Consider the following 21208-nt stretch of genomic DNA (forward strand, 5'->3'; position numbering starts at 1 on the left):
AATAGGGCAGCCTGCTCACCCTCAGCAAAATCAGACAGATTTCATCATCAGCCCTGCTGAGTGCAGGGCTGTGCTGCTGTTAAGAAAGGGCTGAAAGTCAGAAGATGATTTGCCTTCTGCTGGGCAGTAATTCAGGTGTGGGGTAGAAGAACCCCCAGTGGCATTTGCAGCAAAAGGTGGAAGGATTTACCAGGCAGCCTTGAATTTGAGCTTATTTAAAACCACCTGAAGACATGGATATGAGATGGCAGATCTTAGGAGCAACCTAGGCCTCAGGCTGTGTCCAAGGCCAGCCAGCTGTACACTGTAGGTATAACTCCAAGGCCTTGGAGGAGAGGACAGTAAACATGGGCTTGATCAAGGCAGAGTTGATTACACCAATTTTGGGCCATTCTGTTGCTAATTATTGCTTCCAAGTGCCTGGAGTAGGCAGAACTTTCTGACTGGGTTGGCTCAGATGTATCTCCAAGAATGCTGAAAGCAAATATGTGTCTTTCTTTGACCAAAGACCATTAACATTGCTTTCAGTTATATAAATAGCTCCCTGCTTCACTTGAATTATCCAACCCCAAACTTAGATCTTTGACTATTCATCACTTGCTTGTGGCAAATCCTTTTCCAAGTTCTGCTTGTTAAGTTGGGTTTTTTCACTCTGCCAAGTGTCCCACATGCAAATAAAGCAAGTAATAACTGTCAACATACAAATAAAAGAAATGACATTTTCCATCCCTCACAAGAGACACTCCTGCTGAGAGAGACAGAGCTAACACTGTCAACTGTTGCACCAGACATCCACACTGATAATATCTTTCTCTGCAGGAACCTTCTTTGCTGGCTGTCATATCAATAACATGTTTGGAGTTTATAATGATGACGCATATTTTACTAGTTGTGGTTAATAGCTGGTTTTGTGTGCAGTTATAAGCTCTTTGATCTGTTTCTGGAAAAATCATGTACAGCATTTCTTCACTTCCCAGGTCACAATCCTGAGTACAGAAGGCAGTTTTGTGGTAGTGGGAAGCCATGTGCTAGTGCTTTCAGGTCTAGCTCCCTATGGATAAAAGTCAACATCATAAATCCTCCACTGTATTTTGATACTGATCATCTTCCATGTTATTTGTCACTATAAAATGGCCAGGGAATAAAGACTGGTCTTACTATGTTACTCCTAAGGGTCTTGCTGCATTAAGATTGAAGCCATCGCTAGGGCTGTGTGATAGCTACCAGTGTTGTATCCCTTCTAGGAGATTTCAGGCACTCAGTGTCTCCAACTCAGGAGAACTGATATTTCTAAAATAAAGAGGTGGGAAGCCCAGCTTCTGGTCTCACCAAAGCACATGAGACATCACGCATCACTGTATGCCCAAGAGAGCAGGGCGCTATGTTGGTACATCATGTGGGCAGCAGCTGCAAAGCAGGGAGCTGAGAGGCAGCACATTGCAGCCAATCTGCAGAGCTGTTCTTCACAGTCTTGCACAAAGAGCTCTTGAACTTTAGAGAGTTTCCTTCAGTGAAAGAAACCTTCCACAGGATCCAGGCTGTAGAGTTGAAGATCAGAAAGAAGTAGATGAGACCTTCCTGGAAGAAGCCTCATGTTCACAGGCCTTGGCCCTCATGGGGAACTTTAACCATGGTATCTGCAGGAAGGACAACACAGTGGGTGCATGCAATCTGGAAGGTTTCTGGAGTGCATTGATGAAAACTTCCTGACACAGGTCATCAAGGAACCAACAAGGGAAGATGCTCTGCTGGACCTCATACTTACAAAGAAGGAAGGACTGGTTTGGGATGGGAAGGTCAGGGACAATTTTGGCGGCAGTGACGAGAAGATGATGGAGATCAGAATACCTAGAGGAAAAAGCAAGGCTATTAGCAGGATCACAATCCCACACTTCAGGATAGCATACTTTGACCTCTTCAGGGATCTATGTGGAAAAATCACATGGAATGTGGTCCTAGAGAGAAGAGAGCTTCAGGAAAAAGGGTTGATTTTCAGACTTTACTGAGGCTTTCAGTACTGTCTACCATAACATCCTCACAGACAAGCGGATGAAGTACAAATGAAAAGTGAGGTGGATTGAAAACTGACTTACTGGCCTCAAAGGATTATGATCAGCACCACAAGTCCAGCTGGAGTCCAGTCACGAGTTGAGTATGCCAGGGATTGACACTGGGGCCAGGATCATTTAATATCTTCATTAACTACTTGGATGATGGGGCAGAGTGCACCCTCAGCAAGTAATTGTAGATGATACAGAATTGGGAAGAGTAGTTGATAGGCTAATAGAATCATCGATCAGCGCAGGTTGGAAGGGACCTGAAAAGATCATCTGGTCCAACATTTCATGGGAAAGGGAGCCTAGATGAGATTATCTAGCTTCCTGACCAGTTGGGTATTGAAAATGCCAGCAATGGAGACTCTACCACATCTCCGAGCAGGTTGTTCTGGTGATTAAGAAGAACCTTGCCAGGCTGGAGAAATGGGCTGACTGTCTGGAAAGCAGATAGAATGACCTGGAGGTCCTGGTGAACACCAAGTTGACCATGAGCCAGCAAAGGCCACCATCATCCTGGGGTACATTAGGAAGAGTGTAGGTGGCAGGTCAAGGGAAGTGATCCTTCCTCTCTACTCAGGACTGGTGAGGACAGATCTGGGCTCTCCAGTAGAAGACATGGACTTAATGGAACAAAGCCAATGTTAGGCTGCAAAAATGATTAAGGTTGAGAGATCTGAGGTTGTTCAGCCTAGAGAAGAGAGGTTCATTGAGGACCTTATCAATGTATATAGATATCTGGCAGGAGGCATAAAGAAGACAGGGCCAGACTCATCTCAGCGACATCCAGTGAACAGACAAGAGGTGACAGCCACAAATTAAAATATAGGAAATTGCATTTAAACATATAAATAAAAAAATCTTACTGTGAGGGTGATCACGCACTGTAACAAGGTGCCACTGAAGTTGTGGGGTATCCACCCAAGAAGATATTCAAAACCCATCTGGACGTGGCCTTGAGAAACCTGCTGTAGTCCAAACACCCTAGCAGGGAGCTTGGACTAAAGGATCTCCACAGGTTTCTTCCAAACTCTTCCATTCAGTGATTCAGTTTATATTTTGTAGATTGGTTTTCAAGATGTACTTTTCGTAGGACACACTGAAATCCTCTTTAAATATTCAATTTTATTTGTGTGTCTATGTTTTATAGGTATTCGAAGAAAGAAGAGTCCTGCTTGGAAAATGGGTAAACTTTTCTCTTTAAATATTATATTTAAATAAATATGTTATACTTAAATATTTCTGAACTGAGGAAGAGATTACTATAATGGAAATGTAAAACCTTTCTATTTTGAAAAGGGGTTCATTTCCTGATGTGGAAGTGAGCTGTAACTGCTCTACTTTTGAGGAAGGTAAAGGCGTAAATTCGCTCAGTGCCCACATTCTGTAAGCTCTGAAATAGGGAAATCATATCCTATCTGAAATAGGATAAGAAACGCTGGGAAAAGTCTGTGAAGTCTTCAAAGAAGATACTGGATGTTTAAGTATTGCCATTGCCTGCTAGCAGGTCTTTGAAACCCATAATAAGTGACGTGTTATCTACCGAGTGCACACGTATGGCTCCTCATACTGTAACCACTGAGCACCTCACCATTTCTTACTGTCATTATCTCCACAGCTCCAACATAAGACAGAAAAGTGCTGTCACCCTGTTTTGTAGATGAAAAAATGAGGCACAGAAAGACATGAGACAGGATTTGTTTGCCCCAACCACACATGACTGCAAGTTAGGCAGTTGGGATGAGGTTTCTCTGGCTGGGTGTCTATGTCTGAAACATAATATTCAAGCCTGGCTGGTCTGGTCATCACAGGCTCCTTGTGGAGTCAGCAGAGAGCAAACAGTGCTTCCAGAAGGTAATTCATCTCACTTACTGTAGGATGAAAGATCAGCCCTCTAGAGATGCCTGTTTCTTCCCACAGCCTATGAGGGGGAAGTCATAGCGGGCTGCTGGAAAGGAATACAACTCTAATTGACCTACGCTGGAAGCTGATGGCAGAGCATGCAAGGACACAACATTTGCCCGAGTCCTAAGCTCAACCCTTAAATATCACATTGTGCTTTCTCTTTGAGATGGCAAAATCCATGTGCTACCCAGCCACTATGGGAAAGCGGCTGTAATCTGCTCAGTCTGCTATGGAAAAAGGAATATAGACTCAGGGATGTTATTGCAATAAATGATTCAGCTCAATGTATTAATATATCTCAGTAGTAATTGTATGGTTGAGCCCTGTGCACATCTTTGTAAATGGAACCAAAGAACCAGTTATATGGTCACATATGATAAAAAAGCTAAACAGATATCTAGAAATGATGCTTGATAAAGAGTATTTGCACAGTAACTTTATTTGAACTATGATGCTTACTCTTTATGCCTAATAGGTCACTCGTGGAAATTTTTTGCATGTGGACTGCTCTTTACAGACAAGTATTTTGATTTGAAGCTCATAAGTGTTATTCATCTTGATAAGGAAATATGCTTCATAACTTCTTGACATGCATGCATTTTGATAACAAGGAATTTCACAGGCACCAAGAAAACAAAATGATTGAATTATTATTGTTCAAAAAACACCTTTTAGCATGGCTAGCAGTAACTGACAGACCTAAAACCTGTCTCCTGAAAACTGCTGGATGTTTTAAAATGCCCATACCAGCAAAAGGGCAAAAATGCTTTCATTAGAACCCCCACTGAAAGAACCAAAAATCTGGAAACAACTTTCTTCCAAACACACATCAGAGTGCTGAATCATATTCTGAAAGGTTACATTTCTGACCCTTCTTATGACACAAGATCAGTAGCTCTCATCACGCTCCTGCAGAGCTAATTCTCCTTGTGCCTCTGTCATCTGTCATACCGATGAAAAGGGTGCAGAAAGCACAAAAGCTGCTCTTAACTCCCTTCAAAGCCTGTGGCATTATAGTATCTGGTATGCAAAGCCTAGAGCACTTTGAGCTTGAGAGAAACTGTGTCAAGAAATCACAGTGCTCAGGGCAAGAGTTTTAACATTGATTCACATGATCTCTCAAATCACTCTCAGGAACTACGAACTAGATGGAACTAGTTGAAAGGTGGGTTTGTATAGCTGGGAACCCAGAGCCAATGTAATTGTAAATGCCTTAGTATGAAACTGGAAGGCTGAAGTCTGTCCTAAAGTCCAGAATCGATAAGCTTTTCCTGTAACATCTGGATGATGGAATGGAAAGTACATACTTGCCTGCAGATGATACCAAGCTTGGAGGGATTTCATGGATTTTGGAGGGTAAAAACCAGAATTAAATGATTTGCAGCTTGATAAGGGCAAGTGAAAAGTGCTGCATGTTAAGAAAGACATTTACAAAAACTGCAGATCTGAGAAAATCCAAGTATGCAGCAGTTCTGCATAAAAAATTGCAGGGAATTATGGTGGATCACAAACTGAATATAAGCTGTCAGTGTCTTATAATTGTAATAAAGGGAAATATCCCAAAGTGCTGTCTGAAAGGCAGAGCCATGCCCCATTCTGCTCCCTGCATTTTGAGAAAGCTGAGGTCCAATTGGAGATGCTTCTGAGAACAAGTCAGATGTGAGAAGAGCCTCAGGTCCAGAAAAATATGAAAATAATCCCTTTACTGTAGGGAAGATGGAGAAAAGATGTAATAATATCTTTCCAATGACACACAAAAGATGTCCAAAAAGAGGAAGGGAATGATCTGATCTCCGTGTTCACATTGGGTAGGACAAGAAATCATGGACTTGAATTGCAATGATGGAGAGGCAATTTAGACATAAGCAAAATCCAATGCTGCAGATAATTCACTGCCGGAATGGCTTGCTCAGGGGTGGGATCTCCATCACTGGAGTCTTTTGAGAACAGGTTAAACAAACCAGTGTCAGGAATGATTTAGGTAGAGTGGATCCTGCCCTGTGGGAGGAGGTGAACTAGCTCAGTGTTTGTCAACCTTTTTGCACTGAAGGACCATCCAACCTTCTGGGAAAGCAGAACAGGTTGCCTTGTGTGGCATTGCCACAGTGGGTTTCCTTGACAGCCAAATAACAATTAAACTTTGGCTGCTCATTGTTTATTTTATTTTATCTTTGTGATTTTATTTGCATGCATCCAGGGACTATGTATGTGCATTTTCATTTAGTTACCTTTTTCCTGTTGTGCCACAGAACATCTTTGATGTCTCCCACGCTTCTTACGCGGTCCATAAAACATGGGTTGAGAAACAATGAACTAGCTGACCTGAAGGGATTTCATTTCTCTGTTCCTGCACTGCTGGGCAGCCCCAAAGGGCATGGGACTGACTGTGCTGCCCCTTGCACTATCCAAGATGCTCAATGGGACCCTCTAACACTTTTTGGCTGTTTCAGATTGTGCTGAGCTCCACAAAGTGTTATTGCTGCATGAAGTGGAAGCAGTGGTGGTGTGTAGTGGCAGCAGACTGACTGTCTCACATGGCCGTTCCTGTGCATGCGTATTTGCAGGCTTTGATCCTACTGGAGGCATTTATACCTCCAGTATACCAACTCTTTTACCCAAATACTATCCAGATGCATGTAAAAGAGAAATTGTGCTGCTGTCCTTCAGTTGAAAAGCTTTTGACAGTTAAACTGTGCAAAGGTTAACATCTCTCTGCTAATTTTGTTTCATTCTAGTTGCTCTTAGTCTGTATTGCACCCAGGGCAAATGCCTTGACGTGCTGCTTCTCAGCCTGCTTCTCTGCTGTGTTCTGCAAGCCAAAAGTTCCTCCCATTAATTTAAAAAACATAAGAATATTTTGCTCTGTCATAATGCTCAGTGCTATCATGCTGACACCCAGGTTAATCAGTTGACAGTGAAGCTGGGGTTGAACTTGTAGATTAAGACACCTAAGCTTCAGTGTCTCCAGGAGAGCTGAGCGTCTCAGCTTCCATTATAGCCAAATGAGATGTAGACAAGTCAGGGGAGCACAGACAGTGATTCAGCTCACCCTGTGGGCTACATCTTCTGCTAGTAATTTATACAGCACATCTGAGTGTTCCCAGGTACTGGAACTTGCTCATCCACACTATGAAATGGTTCGCACGCTCCCTGGCATGATTCTGGCCTGGGCTGGTAGCACTTTTCCAGGTATTGTTCAGACACAATTTGGACATTAGCCTGGACCAGAAACCATGCCAAATTCACAGTTTAGATCCAGCCACCTTGTTTTGAAGGGTGTGAGTACGATAGTGGGGATATATGTGTTATCTACCTCTCGGTCTCATTATCTATCTCTCATATCACAGCAGATACGTTGCAGGACTTGCAGACAACTCTCACTCTTGGAGTGGCAGCTCTAGGCTTTGCAGGACACCCCACCATACAGGGCAATGGTGTTTGGGCAGCTAGACCCCATCTCTAGTCACTCAGACCGCCACCAAGCCTTCCTCATCAGTCTTCCCAGACTTTTGCAAGTCTTCTCTTGCAAAATTTCGGGATTAGTTGTGTAACTACAGCGGTGAAAGCAAAACCGAACAAATCCTAGGGGCTAGTTGCTAATTGCTGACATGGAGCTGCTTGGCAGCAGAGATGTTTAGGATTTGGTTGGGTGGATTAATGTATCTTATGGACATCAGGCGCCTGCCTGCTTCATCCCTTCTCTTCTCACTCAGGTCCTGGGTTTCCAACAAATCCCTTCATCCAGACTGGTAGAAGATAGATAGGGAGGAAGGGAGGGGGAAATTGCTTCTCCCTAGATAAATCATCTCCATCTACTTGCAAGCCATCCTGCATAAAAGCTTAGATGAGTAGAGAATTCATTCCTACATTTACAGAGTGCAAGGATGCCTGCATGTGATTGTAACCCTGTGAACTCGGGTTGATGTGCTGGGTTGGAGATGAGGGTTATGTCCCATTTCAGTGGCTAGTTCAAGTCAGTAAAACAACCTGTCTCCTACAGCAGAGAGGGGCCTCTCTAGGTTAAGCAGCGGAGCCTCTGTACTTTGGCACTGAGGTCCTGGGCTCTCCCTGTAGTGTCAGGCTGTGTTATTTGTGTGTGTGCACTCATGGATTAATTGTAAACTGATCGCAGAAGCAGGCACTGAGCACTCTGCATTGCCAGCGTAGCCTTATGTCATACAGTCCCTGGGGAGACATTGTTCGCCAGGGCTTTGGGAAAGGCACAGAAAAGGGGAAAAGTGTTCCTAGCTGTGCATAGAGAAGGTGCAGCACCTTAAAAAGGGGAATCCGGTCCAACTGGTTGGGTTGCTGTAATCACACGAAAGGGGAGGAACTGTGGAGAAAGACAGCCAAATGTAGGATGGGGACATGCTTGTTAATACTGGAAAAGAGACAAATTATGCCTACTTAACTACTTGGCTGCTGCTGAATGCAATGGAGAAGAAGCTGTGTGTTCCCATGCTCCTGACTGTGCAGTGCTGCTTTAAATGGAGATTCCCTTGCAGTGTAAACACAGGCTAAGGATGCTGTAAGGAATTGCTTTGTTGCAAAACCCATGGCTGAATGGGAAGAGTTAAATATTCTGTCTCAAAAGACAACCTAGATTTGCTTTGATTAGTTCACTTAATCTCTTGGGGTGAAAGAGAATAAGCCAGTTACCTCTTGCCTCTGGAACGTACATGGGAGAAATTTATCTTTGCAAATTGGTGATTGCAGATTGTTTTAATGAGAAGAGGATGTAGCTGTGATCATGAATTGGAAGTGTACGCAGCAGCCGCTTTTCCCCTTCACCATGTGACAGAGAAAGCCTTTTATATCAATCTGAGGGTCAGAAGGGGACAGGCAGAACCTCCTGTGTTCTCCTCTGGTACACCTTTGTCTGATTTTATTCCTGAAGGATGTATTTCTAAGCCCCAAATCCAAAGGTCCAGCTTCAGTTTTTCCTTGGTACTCTGCTAAATGTCATTAGAGGTGAAATTTATATGCAAAACAGGGATGGGAGGAAAAGGGTGTATTCCTTAATTTACTGTCTGTGTCTGGAAAGTCACGGACATTTGGTAGCTTTCTTCTATTTGGCATTTCACCTGTCTGGGATGACAGGAATGCCAATTCCACCCTTTCTTCATGCTAACCTTGTTAAAGGTCTTGCAGAGGTGTTAGCAGGAAGGAGAAGAGCTACTTACTTCTTAGACTTTATTCTCCAATACTGGAATTAAATACATCCAGGTAAAAATAAAGAAAGAAACAAAGGGTTCTTTAATATGATCGCGAAAGAAATTATTTCTCAATTACCTTTCATCTGCACAGTATATTTTAAATTATATTCTGCCAGTCCTGCATTTGACCATAGATTTCGGGAAGGAGAAGAGCAGAGAGAAAGGAAAAAGCTGAATTTCTAGTCTGTTTTGTTCTGAAAGAGAAGGGAAGGGACACTGGACATTCAATCATTTACCCATCATATTAAAAAGTATATAGAAGAACTGCATGGTTTTCCTTATTAGTTTTAATTTTTGGAGGTCACATTTAACTAAGGATTCCAAATGCCCCTGAGGTTAAATGCAGAAATTAATGCGGTGTGATTTAACCTGTGGAGAGCAAGTTGCCAGCTTTCCATAGCTGGCTTCAGGAAACAGGCCAGTGAAGGCAGGGTGTGTGTTTTGGGGATGGCCAACATGTGAGAAAGAAACAAACAGGGAAAAGCAGAATTCCCCAACCAGGGGAATTCCCCCAACCAGTTCAGACTTCCCTTTGAAAAGGAGGTGACTTGGGGTCGAAGCTGTTCTTGCTGTGCTAGGAAGGAGGATGAAGTGGGACTTGCCTGGAATCCGTATTTCACCTCTAGAAAGCCATCTTTAACCATGTTGTGGTTCTGCTGCGTGCAGTTCCCACCGGGGATTCCAGCCTATCCTGCCTGCAGCCGCCGTGGTCCTCTGACATTTCCTCCCTCGCGGCACTCTGCGCTGCCCTCGCAGCCAGGACTGCTCTTGCAGGTTTTTGAGGTAGATTGCACAGATTGTGGTGATGAGGTCAGTCTCCTCCCAGGAGATTCCTGCTGACAGGGCCCTTTCTATCCTCTGCTATCAACACAAGCTAAACACCAGCTACTGCCACCATTGCTCCCACCCTGTTTACACAGCTCTGCCTGCTCCGCTCAACGCAGCATTGTTGTTGCCATTGTAGCAAAGCGATACATGCTTGTGTGGTTACCTAAGGCTCATTTCTTCCCACAACTGTTTTAATCCTCCTCTTTAGATACCCGTCATAAGCATAGAAATGCTGTGAAGAATCTTTGTTGCTACACTGCTGGATCTGTGCCTCAGATTTTCGTGAGACATAGGCAGCTAATTCTGTTACTCTTTCCTCCGCTTCTCTGTAGCAGGAATTTCTCTTTTATGCAGTGGGACTGTGAGAATAAATACTTTAAATATTGTGAGGCACTCAAATATTGCAGTAGTGGGAGCCACAGAAGTGTCAGGATAGATGAGGAATCAGCACTGAACTCATTGCAATTTGGGACCTGATCCTGTAAACACACATCTGAGTCTCCTCCTTTCCATGAGTAAAGCCAAGTCTGAGAGCTGGTCCCAGGAGCAAAGAGTCTTGTGAGCATGAGTGTGTCCTGGACTAGGCCACCTGGATCCTTTGAGGATTATAAATCATACGTTACATGGCTTCAGAATTTCTTTTAATGTAGCCTCTGCATTTGTTCCCAGTTCCTACGTGCTCAGCTCTCAAATGAGTCACCAGGAGCTGCTGCTTATGCAGTTTCTCTTGCCTTAAATGTGTGCTTTATTTTAAGAAACTGGATCTCTGGTTTCTCAGAACCTGAAAATCCTTTTTTCAGTTTGACAAGTGGACAGATGGTCAGAGGCGGAGGATCCTGGTGGACCTGTTGGAACGCTGCTCCCCGTCACAGCAGAAATTCTGCGCCAAGCAGCTACAGAATCGAGTCCCCACCGAGGCTCTAGATTTTACCACAAGGCTTCCTAGAGTCCTGTCTTTATACATCTTTTCCTTCCTGGACCCACGGAGCCTTTGTCGATGTGCACAGGTAAAAAAGCCACCACGCAGCTAAGGTTCAGAAAGTCAGTTCAGACTTTAATCTAGTCAAGCTAGATTAAAGAAAAGAAACAGCACTAGTTGTCAGCAAAGACATGCCAGTGCTGTTCATGATGCAAGAATGTCTTCTGACTCGGCAGCCTGGTGCCAAATTCTTAGTGATGCTTTTGTGAGACCGAATGCAACACTGCCACAGATCCTAAATTAAGCTAGATTGGCCAAGATTTACAGAAGTGAAGAATAATTTTGGATGCTCAGCTCTAAGGCATTTAAAATGTGGCACTTTACAAGACTGATTCTTCCCAAAGAGGAGGCCTGGTACTTTCTGAAAATCATGTTCTTTTAAAGTACCTTGCACTGTGTGCAAAATCATGAATTGCTTTGAAAAATATTCGCTTTGTGCTAGTTGCAAAGAACTGCGCATGATGCTTTAAGAAAACCAGATCCTTTAAAATCCTTGAGAGTAAAGTGTTGGATGTGGAGAAGCAGAGAGGTTACAGATGTGCTTTTGAGCACAGTGCCTAGGGATTCAGTGTTTTGAGCACAGTGGCTAAGACTCCAAAAATATATCTGCATGAGACAAAGTGCTGTGAGGTGATGCCCAAAGTAGTTCTGAATGAATAAGTTCAGATATCAGTGACACCATTACTGCCCTAACATAGCACTCCATATAGTACTATGAATATATCAAAATCTCAGCTTGTTTAAAGCTTGCTCTAGTATCTTTCTCCAGCATTTCATGTTTTATGTGGCTGCAAATCACGCTATTCATTCACAGGCAGGGAGATAACAGGTTAGGAAATTGCTTACTTAGAAAGAAAGGTCTTTCCAATGCCACTTGTGTTATATCATTGGGCAGCTGCTATTATAAGCATGGCAGTGCCAATAGATGACATTTGTCCTTAAGTTGGAACAAGCTTTATCAGTGGAAACAAAGGGTTTATTCCAACTACTGTATTCTCATAGAGTAGTAGTGCAGGAAGTTGCCCCAGATAAGCTGAAATTTTTCCTCTTGGCCCATCATTTCTGGACTCTTTCACCCTATGCTGGAGATCAGCTAACAGGCACTGAGCATGTCATGAATGCCTCAAATGGTTTAAACGGTTTAATGAAAGGTTTAAATGGAGCATAAACAGTGCTGAAGAATTGTACTAGTTTAAGGACATAGGAGAATTACATCCAGCACAGAAGTCTCTAGCTGCCATTTCGGATGCTTGAGACCCCAAGGTTTCCAACTTACTGGGCATTCACAGGTGAGCTGGTACTGGAAGTACCTGTCTGAACTGGATCAGCTCTGGATGAAGAAATGCCTGCGTTTCGGCTGGTATATCAACTTCTCCCCAACCCCCTTTGAGCAAGGAATCTGGAAGAAACATTACATTGAGATGGTGAAAGAGCTGCATGTCACGAGACCAAAGGTACATACCTACCACTGCTAGAGATGTTTGGGGCCAGTGGGAAAGTCCGGCTGCTTGGGTTCCTCACCCCTTTGCCTCTTTATCTGTCTTAACCTCCTCCTAGTAAAATGGAAGATTCATCATTTTAAATTAGAATCTAAACTCCTGTGTTGCCGTACATTCTGCTTTCCCATCATCCATCCCTGGCTGGGGAGGGGGAAGTGAAAATCTCACTGGTTGGGAGAAGCAATCACCAAGGTCAATCTGCTGTCCTTTCAGGATGTTCTGAAGTAATCCTGTATATTTCTCTCTCCAGCACTCAAGGCTATTCCCCTCTTTTTTTCCTCAGTTTATAGAGCAAATGGTAGCTTGCCTCGACCTGATTAAGCAGAGATGGGGTACCCAGCAGCACACTTGCTGGCATTTCAGAGTCCCTTTACCTGGTGGAAAGGAAAAACAGGACCCTTATGCCTGTTACAGCCCTTGGTGTTGTCTCTTTCTCTCTTCTTCAAAGGTGGCAGGGACATTTTGGGGAGGTGGAGCATTACTTGATAGCCATTGCTTTCTCCTGAGACTCACTGATGCCATGCCTACTTTGCAGGGCTGTGAGGGGGGATTCTTCTGCCCTGAATTCCAAACTCAGCCCTCTAATTTTAAGCAAACTCCCCCACAGACTTTCTCTGTAGTCAATAGATAGAAGACAATGCATCTCAAAAGCAGCTCAGCTCATCTTAATACAGATTATGGGACATGGGTGATGACATGCACTATCAAGGTGCCTATTTCTGTCCATTGACCATAACGGAACCTGGAGAGACTAATTTAGAGTTAATACTCAATTCTCAGAAGCCTAAAGTTAGGCAAAATAAATGTCATTTTCATTATAGGCTAAAATTTATTTTCTTCTTTTAACCTCTCTTATTAGACTCCTTCAAAGGATGAGTTTGTAGTTATTGATGTGCAGCCGATAAGAAGCAACGTCCCAGAGGGAAAACTTTTTGTGCCGGGAAGGAGGACAAAGAAAGCGAAGAAAGAGCTCCCACCATGGCGTTCATCAGACAGGCATCCCACAGACACCATCCGATTCAACTACCTCAACAACTACGATCCCATCGAGCAGGCCAGACAGGCGTAAGAGCTTTTCTTTTGCCTACCTTCTGCTTTTTCTGCAACATAGGGTATGTCTGTGTACTTTGGAAGCTCACTGCCTGTGCTTCAAGCTGCCTGAAGTCCTATAGCTCAGCAACATGGTGGCAAACCCACTTTGCTGCTCTTTCTTTTTTTCTTGGATTGATCTTGGTCCAGTTGTAGTTGCAACTTCACTACTTTATGTCCTTTTAGCGCTGAGCAGGTTAGTGGCTGCCTGTAAAATAGGCTGTAACTCTTGGGGATGTTACACAGCTGTAATGGGAAGAATCTCGACAAGAGTTTGTTCAAGAGCTTTTAAATACAGCTGCAAGGTTGAGAGGAATCTGTCACTTTTGCACAGAAGAGGAAGAATTAATTGTGACAAAATATAATCTGATCACTTCGAGGATCTTCTGGCTGAAAAGAGATTTAGATGACTGAATGGGGGTGCAGGTGTAAAAGTATGAATATCCTATAGAACATTTAAATAATGAATATATTTGCATCTATACTGCCTGGGATAGACTGCCTAGATCTATCTGGTTTTGAGCTCTCAGGATTATCTGGTCATCAACTGGCAAAAGAAAGGCATTTCCACCACGAAGTATAGTTTTGCACATCAACTTGTGTTAGGACTGCCCCATGTTTTCCTTGGACACATCTGGCACCAGATGTTTTCAGAATCTTAGATCTGTGGCCAAATTTCTATGCATTAACAAGCATCAGTAGAAGCAATAGGAAGGAGGCAGCAGTAGTCACCTGTGGGCAGTGTTTGGCCCATTTCTAGGTGAAGTCTCTGTTAATACCACCTCTCATTTTTCATGGGCTCACAGCAGTTACCTCAATTCAGCTGATGTGCCATAACTTGTGGAACTGGTCAGACTGTCATTAGTCTGAGCCTGGTGAACAGGTAATGGATTGATAAGTGCCTAGTTCCTGTGTGAGTCCCTGTGAAAAAGACTGCACAGCCTCTCACCCAACCACGTGTGGAGAGAGGAGGAGATTCCTCTTCACTGTGCCAACAAAAACCTTGGGAACTCACTGAGCCACAATGTAAGTATCCAGACTGCACTTTCAGTAAATAACTGATAGAGCTAAGATTAGCCCTGTGCACAGGAACAACCAACCCATGCATTATCCTAGCTGAGTGATTACTTGGCTAAGCAGTCGTGCACTTACGTAGTCTCTTTCTCAATGTGATTAACTTTGCTGGACCCACCACTCCTCCGGCGTGTTCCACAAAGTTCCCAGTGTCTGAGCAAAAACCATTTATGAATCATTTTTTAATCCGCGTCCCCTAGTCCTAGGATACTGCAGTACTTCAAAGAGCTTTCCAGTTTCCACCTCACCCTCTTTCTGTGGTATGTTTCCAAACTCTAGCACCATTTTAGGTAGAGTTCTTTGAGGCTTTTAAAGAAGTATTTTGACAAAATGCCTCTTGTTGCAAATGGATGTCATAGAATCATAGACCTGATATTATTTTTCAGTTGTGCTAAATGTTTCTAGGTAGCAGCTCCCGAAGGTTTCTGTGAGGTTTAGAGTTCCTTTGTGCTGGCTGTGACCCAGTGTCAAACGTGAGACAAGCCTTGTTTGAAGAGTTTAAAAGTTGTTTGTTCCAGCATTGAGCTGTAGACGCAGCTGGCAACCAGATGCAAATGATTTTGAGTTGCTAATGATACAGTAAGCACACTGACTGTTTTCTCCTCCTAAGTGAGATTTGAGCCTCTATCCATTTGTGCAGTGGAGAATATTTTAATGCCAAGTGTTCCAGCAAATCTAGCATTTATTCATAATTACAGAGGATTATTGCAGGGAGAGAAATGAATCCTGTGAGATTTGCTTGTTTATCAAGGATCTTCCTTTAATATCACTTAAGCTGAAAGTAATTACTAGTGTGTAGTCTCATCTGTAATGGTTATTCAGCAACACAGGTGTGCCGTTTCAGGTGCTGACCCAGCTTCCCACTCACATAATGATATTCTGGTGCTTCTTTTCTATGGACACATTGCTAACAGAGTCTCCTCTGCAGCACCTTCCTGGAAGTTGTAGAATCATAGAATCACAGAATGGTTTGGGTTGGAAGGGACCTTAAAGCTCATCCAGTTCCAACCCTCTGCCCCGGGCAGGGACACCTTCCACTAGAGCAGGTTGCTCCAAGCCCCGTCCAACCTGGCCTTGAACACTTAGTCCTCCCACTAAGTCTCTATATTGTGTCCTCCATCCTTTGCTTCTAGACAGCTACCAAGGGGTCAAGTCTTCAGCACTTCACATGGCTCCTATCTACAGCAGGAGCAGTGAGACACACTTTTCATGCTTGAGTGTTCCTCAAGTGCAGGCTTTTGGTGGAGGTGGAAGTGGCAGCTAATGGGTGCCTTGGGCAGGTGACGGTTGCCTATCAATGGCAGCACAATGGCAAAGTGGTCAGAGTGCCCCTCAGGGATGCCAAGCATTCATTTAGATGGCTGATGAAGGCCATGCTCAGCCAACTGTGTCTAGTCAGTTGAGCTAGGAGTCTCATATGAATGCTATGCAAGATGATCTACCTCGCTGCAGCCTACAGGCTCAGGCAGACCTAGTCTGACCAGTGCACAGGGTTGTAAAGTAGAACAGAGAACCAAGATAAAAATCTCTGCCCCCCCAGGCTTTGTTAGGTATAGTTATTCTTCAGATTAGATGAATTCTTGGAGCTCAAGGGCATAACAACCACTCTTCTCGTAATATGAATGTCATAAGTAATGAAATCTATGTAAAATAAGATTCCTAAAACAATAGGAATGATTTCCCAAAATAAAGGGTTTTGCAAAGGGACTCCAGGACAGGAAACAGGTTTTGCTGCAGTCTGAATGCATATAGAGAGCAGTGAGTCTTTTCTTGAGGTGGTGAGCATGTGTGAAAAGATGCAGCAGAACTTGCAGAAAAGCAGCAGAAGGGCAAAGTGGTGGCTGAGAAAAAAGGACTAAAAAGAGCACTTGTGGGCCCGCAGGTTGACTGGAATGCTGTGAGCCAACAAACCATCCTTTCCATTAGAGTTCTGCCGTGCTGAGGAAAACTGGGCTTGTCAAAACTTTCTTTGTGAATAAACAAGATTACATCAAAAGAATACCTGATGCCATCATCAAAGCAATGTCTGAGGCTAGTCACTGCCTACTCTTTGAATCAAAGTTTATCTGCCTAATGTCAAGTTAAATTTTGTAGAATCTAAGAGGTAAGAACAAAAATAAAGTTTTTCCTAGCTCTTGGGCCTGGTAAAATCTCCTCTGAGCTGGACCTCGCTCTACATTTGCTTTTTGGTTCAAAGAGAGGTGAGAACACTCCTGTTCTTACCAGGCCAAGCTGGATGAGGCTTTGAGCAACCTAGTGGAAGGTGTCCCTGTGTGTGGCAGGGGATTGGAACTAGATGAGCTTTAAGGTCCCTTCTGACCAAAACCATTCCGTGATTCTATGTTCATCCTAACAGGATGCCCATGCTACAGTCTCATTTAAATGGCAGAGTTGTCATATGTTTCTTCATTGGCCTTTTGAGAGGAGTCATTAGCTACACATTCCCTTCCACAGTACCAAAACTACGCGCTATGAATTCATAGCAGAGAACTTACCCTTGCTTAGCCAAAATAAGGTGAAACATGCGGAGTGTAACAAGCTACAGTCAATTCCCAATTATACTGGGAACAGAGACAAAGGGCGTCCTAAGAGAGGTAACACAAAACACATACTTCAGGCTATAAGACAATAATTATATAATTTCAAGGGTATTTACCTTTGAAAATCAAATCATTCTATTTCTGTAGAGCAATTGGGCAAGGGTTTGGCCTGGACAGAGCTGGTGCTTCAGATCATGGGGGTGAAGAACCGTGACACTGTGCCACAGCTGCGTAGTGCCCCAAAATGGCAGAATGGTGCTAATTTGCAATCTCAATTATAACTGAGACTTGACTTGTTTGGGTTTTTTCTGATGGATTTTTTTGCTGCTTGCCCAGAAAGGCATGAGCTTGTATTATAAAAATCGAATGGCACCCAAGAGCCTCAGTGACAAATATCACTGTGGCACGAAGGAGATGGGACAGATATCTCCAAATATGTACTCTGAGAGGTTATTTGGTTTAGATGAGATCCTGTGGGAAAAGCTTCAGAGTCATTGAACAGTGAAATTAAGAATAGCAATGATCAGATGTGTAGTTGAGGGAGTGGTGAGGTGATAGAGAAGAGATACAGACAGGGGTTGAATTACAAATTGCCTGGAAGGGGTTATCAAAATCCTTCAGTAGAATTATAGCTGTGACTTTTGGTGTTGCTGCACGTACATGTGCAATTTATCATAAGGATGATTTCTGGTAGGACTGCTTTGTTTTCTACCTGAATTGTCCAGGTAGCTTTTTGTTTATATAGAAACAAAACAGAGAGCAGCAAGGATGGATTTGTCTCTTTGGGCACACAGCAATATAGAAAAGGTGAAGTGAAAGATTTTTATCTAGAGCATGGAATCAAGTTATCAAGTTTTCCCTGGGACTCTGATCTGCCTAAAAAGACCAGGAGGAGCGATTCTTTCAGTCCAAGCATGTACAGTTCTGCTGGAAGGCATCTGGTGTTTTCTGCTTGTTGCCAATAAATCAAAAGATTTGCCTCCCACTTTATCATGAATAATGAATTCCGATTCTAGCCTAGCGCTGGAGCCTCGCCAAGATTGTGTCCTTGTGCCTCAAGAAAGGGCCCTGCTACTTCTCATGACAACGGCTCAGCCAAGACGCAAGCTCCTTGCCCCCGACTCCCCAGCCAGCTCGGGCTTCTGGAAGCCAACACTTAATTCAGTTAGATAATTTATGGACGTAGGCTGGCTCTAAAAACAGTTGCATATTGTACTGCAGTGTTTACCCAATGAGAAAATAATTACTTGCAGTAATTGTTCTGTCAGCAGCCTGGGCCCGGTTTCTGACAAAAAAGGGGCTCGCTTGCGTGAGAAGGGCATGGTGTTTCGCTGTCCTTCTGAATCCTAATGCTTGTCTCCTGCTTATTCATGTTTCTGAATAGCCAACCCAGTACTCTCTGCCTGTTAGGCTTGTGGGAATTCAAAACGTTCCACAAGGGAAGAAAGTGGGGTGAGAAACACTGAGCTCAGCACTGGGAGTGAGAGACCTGCCTTTCTCCTCTTGGCTCTGATGCCCTTTGCCTTTGCAGCCTTAAGAAACTCATCCTCATTGCTTACACCTTCTGAAATTTTTGGCCTTGAAGTGAGATCATAGTGGTGATATGCTGCAGGGGGATTCTCTGACACCATAAGCAAGGACACTAGAATACAGCAGTAGAGGTTAATATCATAGAAACATGGAATCATAGAACCATAGAATGGTTTGGGTTGGAAGGGACCTTAAAGATAATCTGGTTCCAATCCCCTGCCACAGGCAGGGATACCTTCCACTAGAGCAGGTTGCTCCAAGCCCCGTCCAACCTGGGCTTGAACACTGCCAGGGATGGGGCAGCCACAGCTTCTCTGGGCAACCTGTGCCAGCGCCTCAGCACCCTCACAGGGAACAACTTCTTCCTCAGATCTCATCTCAATCTCCCCTCTGTCAGGTTAAAGCCATTCCCCTTGTCCTGTCCCTACAGGCCCTTGTCAAAAGCCCCTCTCCAGCTTCCTTGTCATCCCCTTTAGGCACTGGAAGCTGCTCTAAGGTCTTCCCAGAGTCTTTTCTTCTCCAAAATCTTAATTTTCACATAAATCTTAATTTACCACAAGACCAGGTCTGCATTGTATCTAAACATCATAGAACCATTTAGGCTGGAAAAGACCTTTAAGATTATTGGGTCCAACCACAAATCTAACACTGCAAAGTCCACCAAAATGACCAGTTCATTCCCCATAATAATATTTTAGATTGAATTTTCTCTCTTGACTGTTAGTGAAGTGTTTATAAACAGATTGCAGTTTGCCTTATTTTCCTATTTGAAATAATATCTGATTTGTCTTTATGGTTCTTGATCTAGGTCTGGAATAAATGAATACCAGACACGTACTGGTGTTGGCTGCTTATTGAGGACATGTGTATTATGTGGTGTGACTCTGCTTCTTTATAGGATAAATGTTGCTTTGAGAGTCTGTTTCCACTCTTTATATTCACGATTTTTTTATTCATACTGTGCTTTTTAGCGTGTCTTCCAGGAGCTCAGAGATGCTGGTGATGGAGATGGGAGATGCCCTCAGAGATCACACAGATTTTCTGCTTTAAATTCCCGAACTGTCTGTAGCAGAATGTGAATATGGAAAGGGAATGAACACCTTCAGAGCACATGTGTCTATGAACCTGCCTCAGTTCTTAACAAACTTCCTCATAGGATGGATTTTACTCCTGATACTGGAAAAACGTGGCAGCTGGGCATATTCCAGTACTTCACTTAATTTTCACACTCTGGAATATTCCTGTTCTGCCACCTTATTGTACTGACTGTAGTAATAGCTGCATATAAATTTATAAATACATACACATACACATATACAAGAAGTATTTGGCTATAAAACCCATGAATAAATAACTTGTTGGAGGGGCGGTCCCCCAGCCTTATTTATGTTACATGGACTTCACCAAAACCTCTCAAATTCATTTACCTAAATTTGCCTTTCTGTGAATTTCCCTAAGTTGATGTAACACATTACATGGATTTAGCTTAAATCAGTAAGTTTCAGGCCAAGGGCAAGTTTATGAATGCTAGAAAATTAACATAACTTAAAAAATAGCAAGTTACTGCCCTCCTCTCAGCCTCGGTGCCAGACTGTGTGCTCTTGGTCTGCCGCAGCTGCAAGATAAAATGTATTTATCTTAAACCATGTCTTTTCAGGTGGCAGTATCATAAGGGGTTTTCTTTTTCTCAACCCCAGGGAACCAACTCCATAGCACTCATTAATACTGTTCTGTTCTACTCTGCAGGAGAAAGAAAGGAGGAGGAAAGACCCCAGACCTTAGCCGGCAGGCAGCTGAGAAAAAAATGAGGGCAGGTCGTGGATCTAATAAGCTCCAGAAGGCAAAATCACTGGCAAGTATCACCAGCTTGCAATTACACCAGTGGGGGCCCAGTGTCAGACACACCCAGGGACAGTTTAACTCAGAGCTTTTACTTAACTTAGGTGACTGTGAAGCTTTGCTCCTGCTGTCATTAGGCTGCCTCTCCTTAAGAGAGATACCTGGCCAGGAGTAGGCCACAGAGCTCCCCTATGTCTGGCTGCTGCGGGGGCCATCTGTCATTGCAGCCTAGACACAGTCCGTCTGCCTCCAGTGGGAAAAGGCCAGCAACTGTATGCAGAGAGTGACCCTGTTCTCTGTTCCTCCCTCACTTTGCTTACTGCACGGTGTCCTAACAGCCTGTTGCCATGTTTTACAAAGCACTGGATCAATTCTCATGAGACTTGCGTCTCTTCCCCAAGCTTCTCTTCTCTGCTGTCAACTTTTGATCATTGCAGTTTGATGCTCCTTTATTCTCTGTTCATTGCACTGAGCCTGAGCAAGCAGCCCCAAGGCCTTAATACTGAGGATTCATTGTGCTCATCGCTAGTAAAATAGGGCATGCTCACATGAAAGAGTCTAGGGACGTCAGGCTTCCAGAAAGCGTCATGGGTCTGAGCTTTTGTAGATACAGCAACAAATAACTGGCAGAAGAAGGACGTGCTCACAAGCGTAT

At 43.6% G+C, this 21208-nt stretch overlaps 1 protein-coding gene across 1 annotated transcript in view; it reads left to right on the forward strand.

The window, feature by feature from the left end:
* FBXO16 (F-box protein 16) overlaps positions 1-21208 on the forward strand; it is a 39481-nt gene that overhangs the window by 7605 nt on the left and 10668 nt on the right. The window contains exons 3-7 of the mRNA XM_030489676.1: positions 3205-3240; positions 10804-11010; positions 12272-12436; positions 13341-13546; positions 20461-20566. Coding sequence (XP_030345536.1) covers positions 3205-3240; positions 10804-11010; positions 12272-12436; positions 13341-13546; positions 20461-20566 — 720 coding nt within the window. The remainder of the gene's footprint in view (positions 1-3204; positions 3241-10803; positions 11011-12271; positions 12437-13340; positions 13547-20460; positions 20567-21208) is intronic.

Source organism: Strigops habroptila, chromosome 6 (assembly GCF_004027225.2).
Source record: "Strigops habroptila isolate Jane chromosome 6, bStrHab1.2.pri, whole genome shotgun sequence".
NCBI lineage: Eukaryota > Metazoa > Chordata > Aves > Psittaciformes > Psittacidae > Strigops > Strigops habroptila.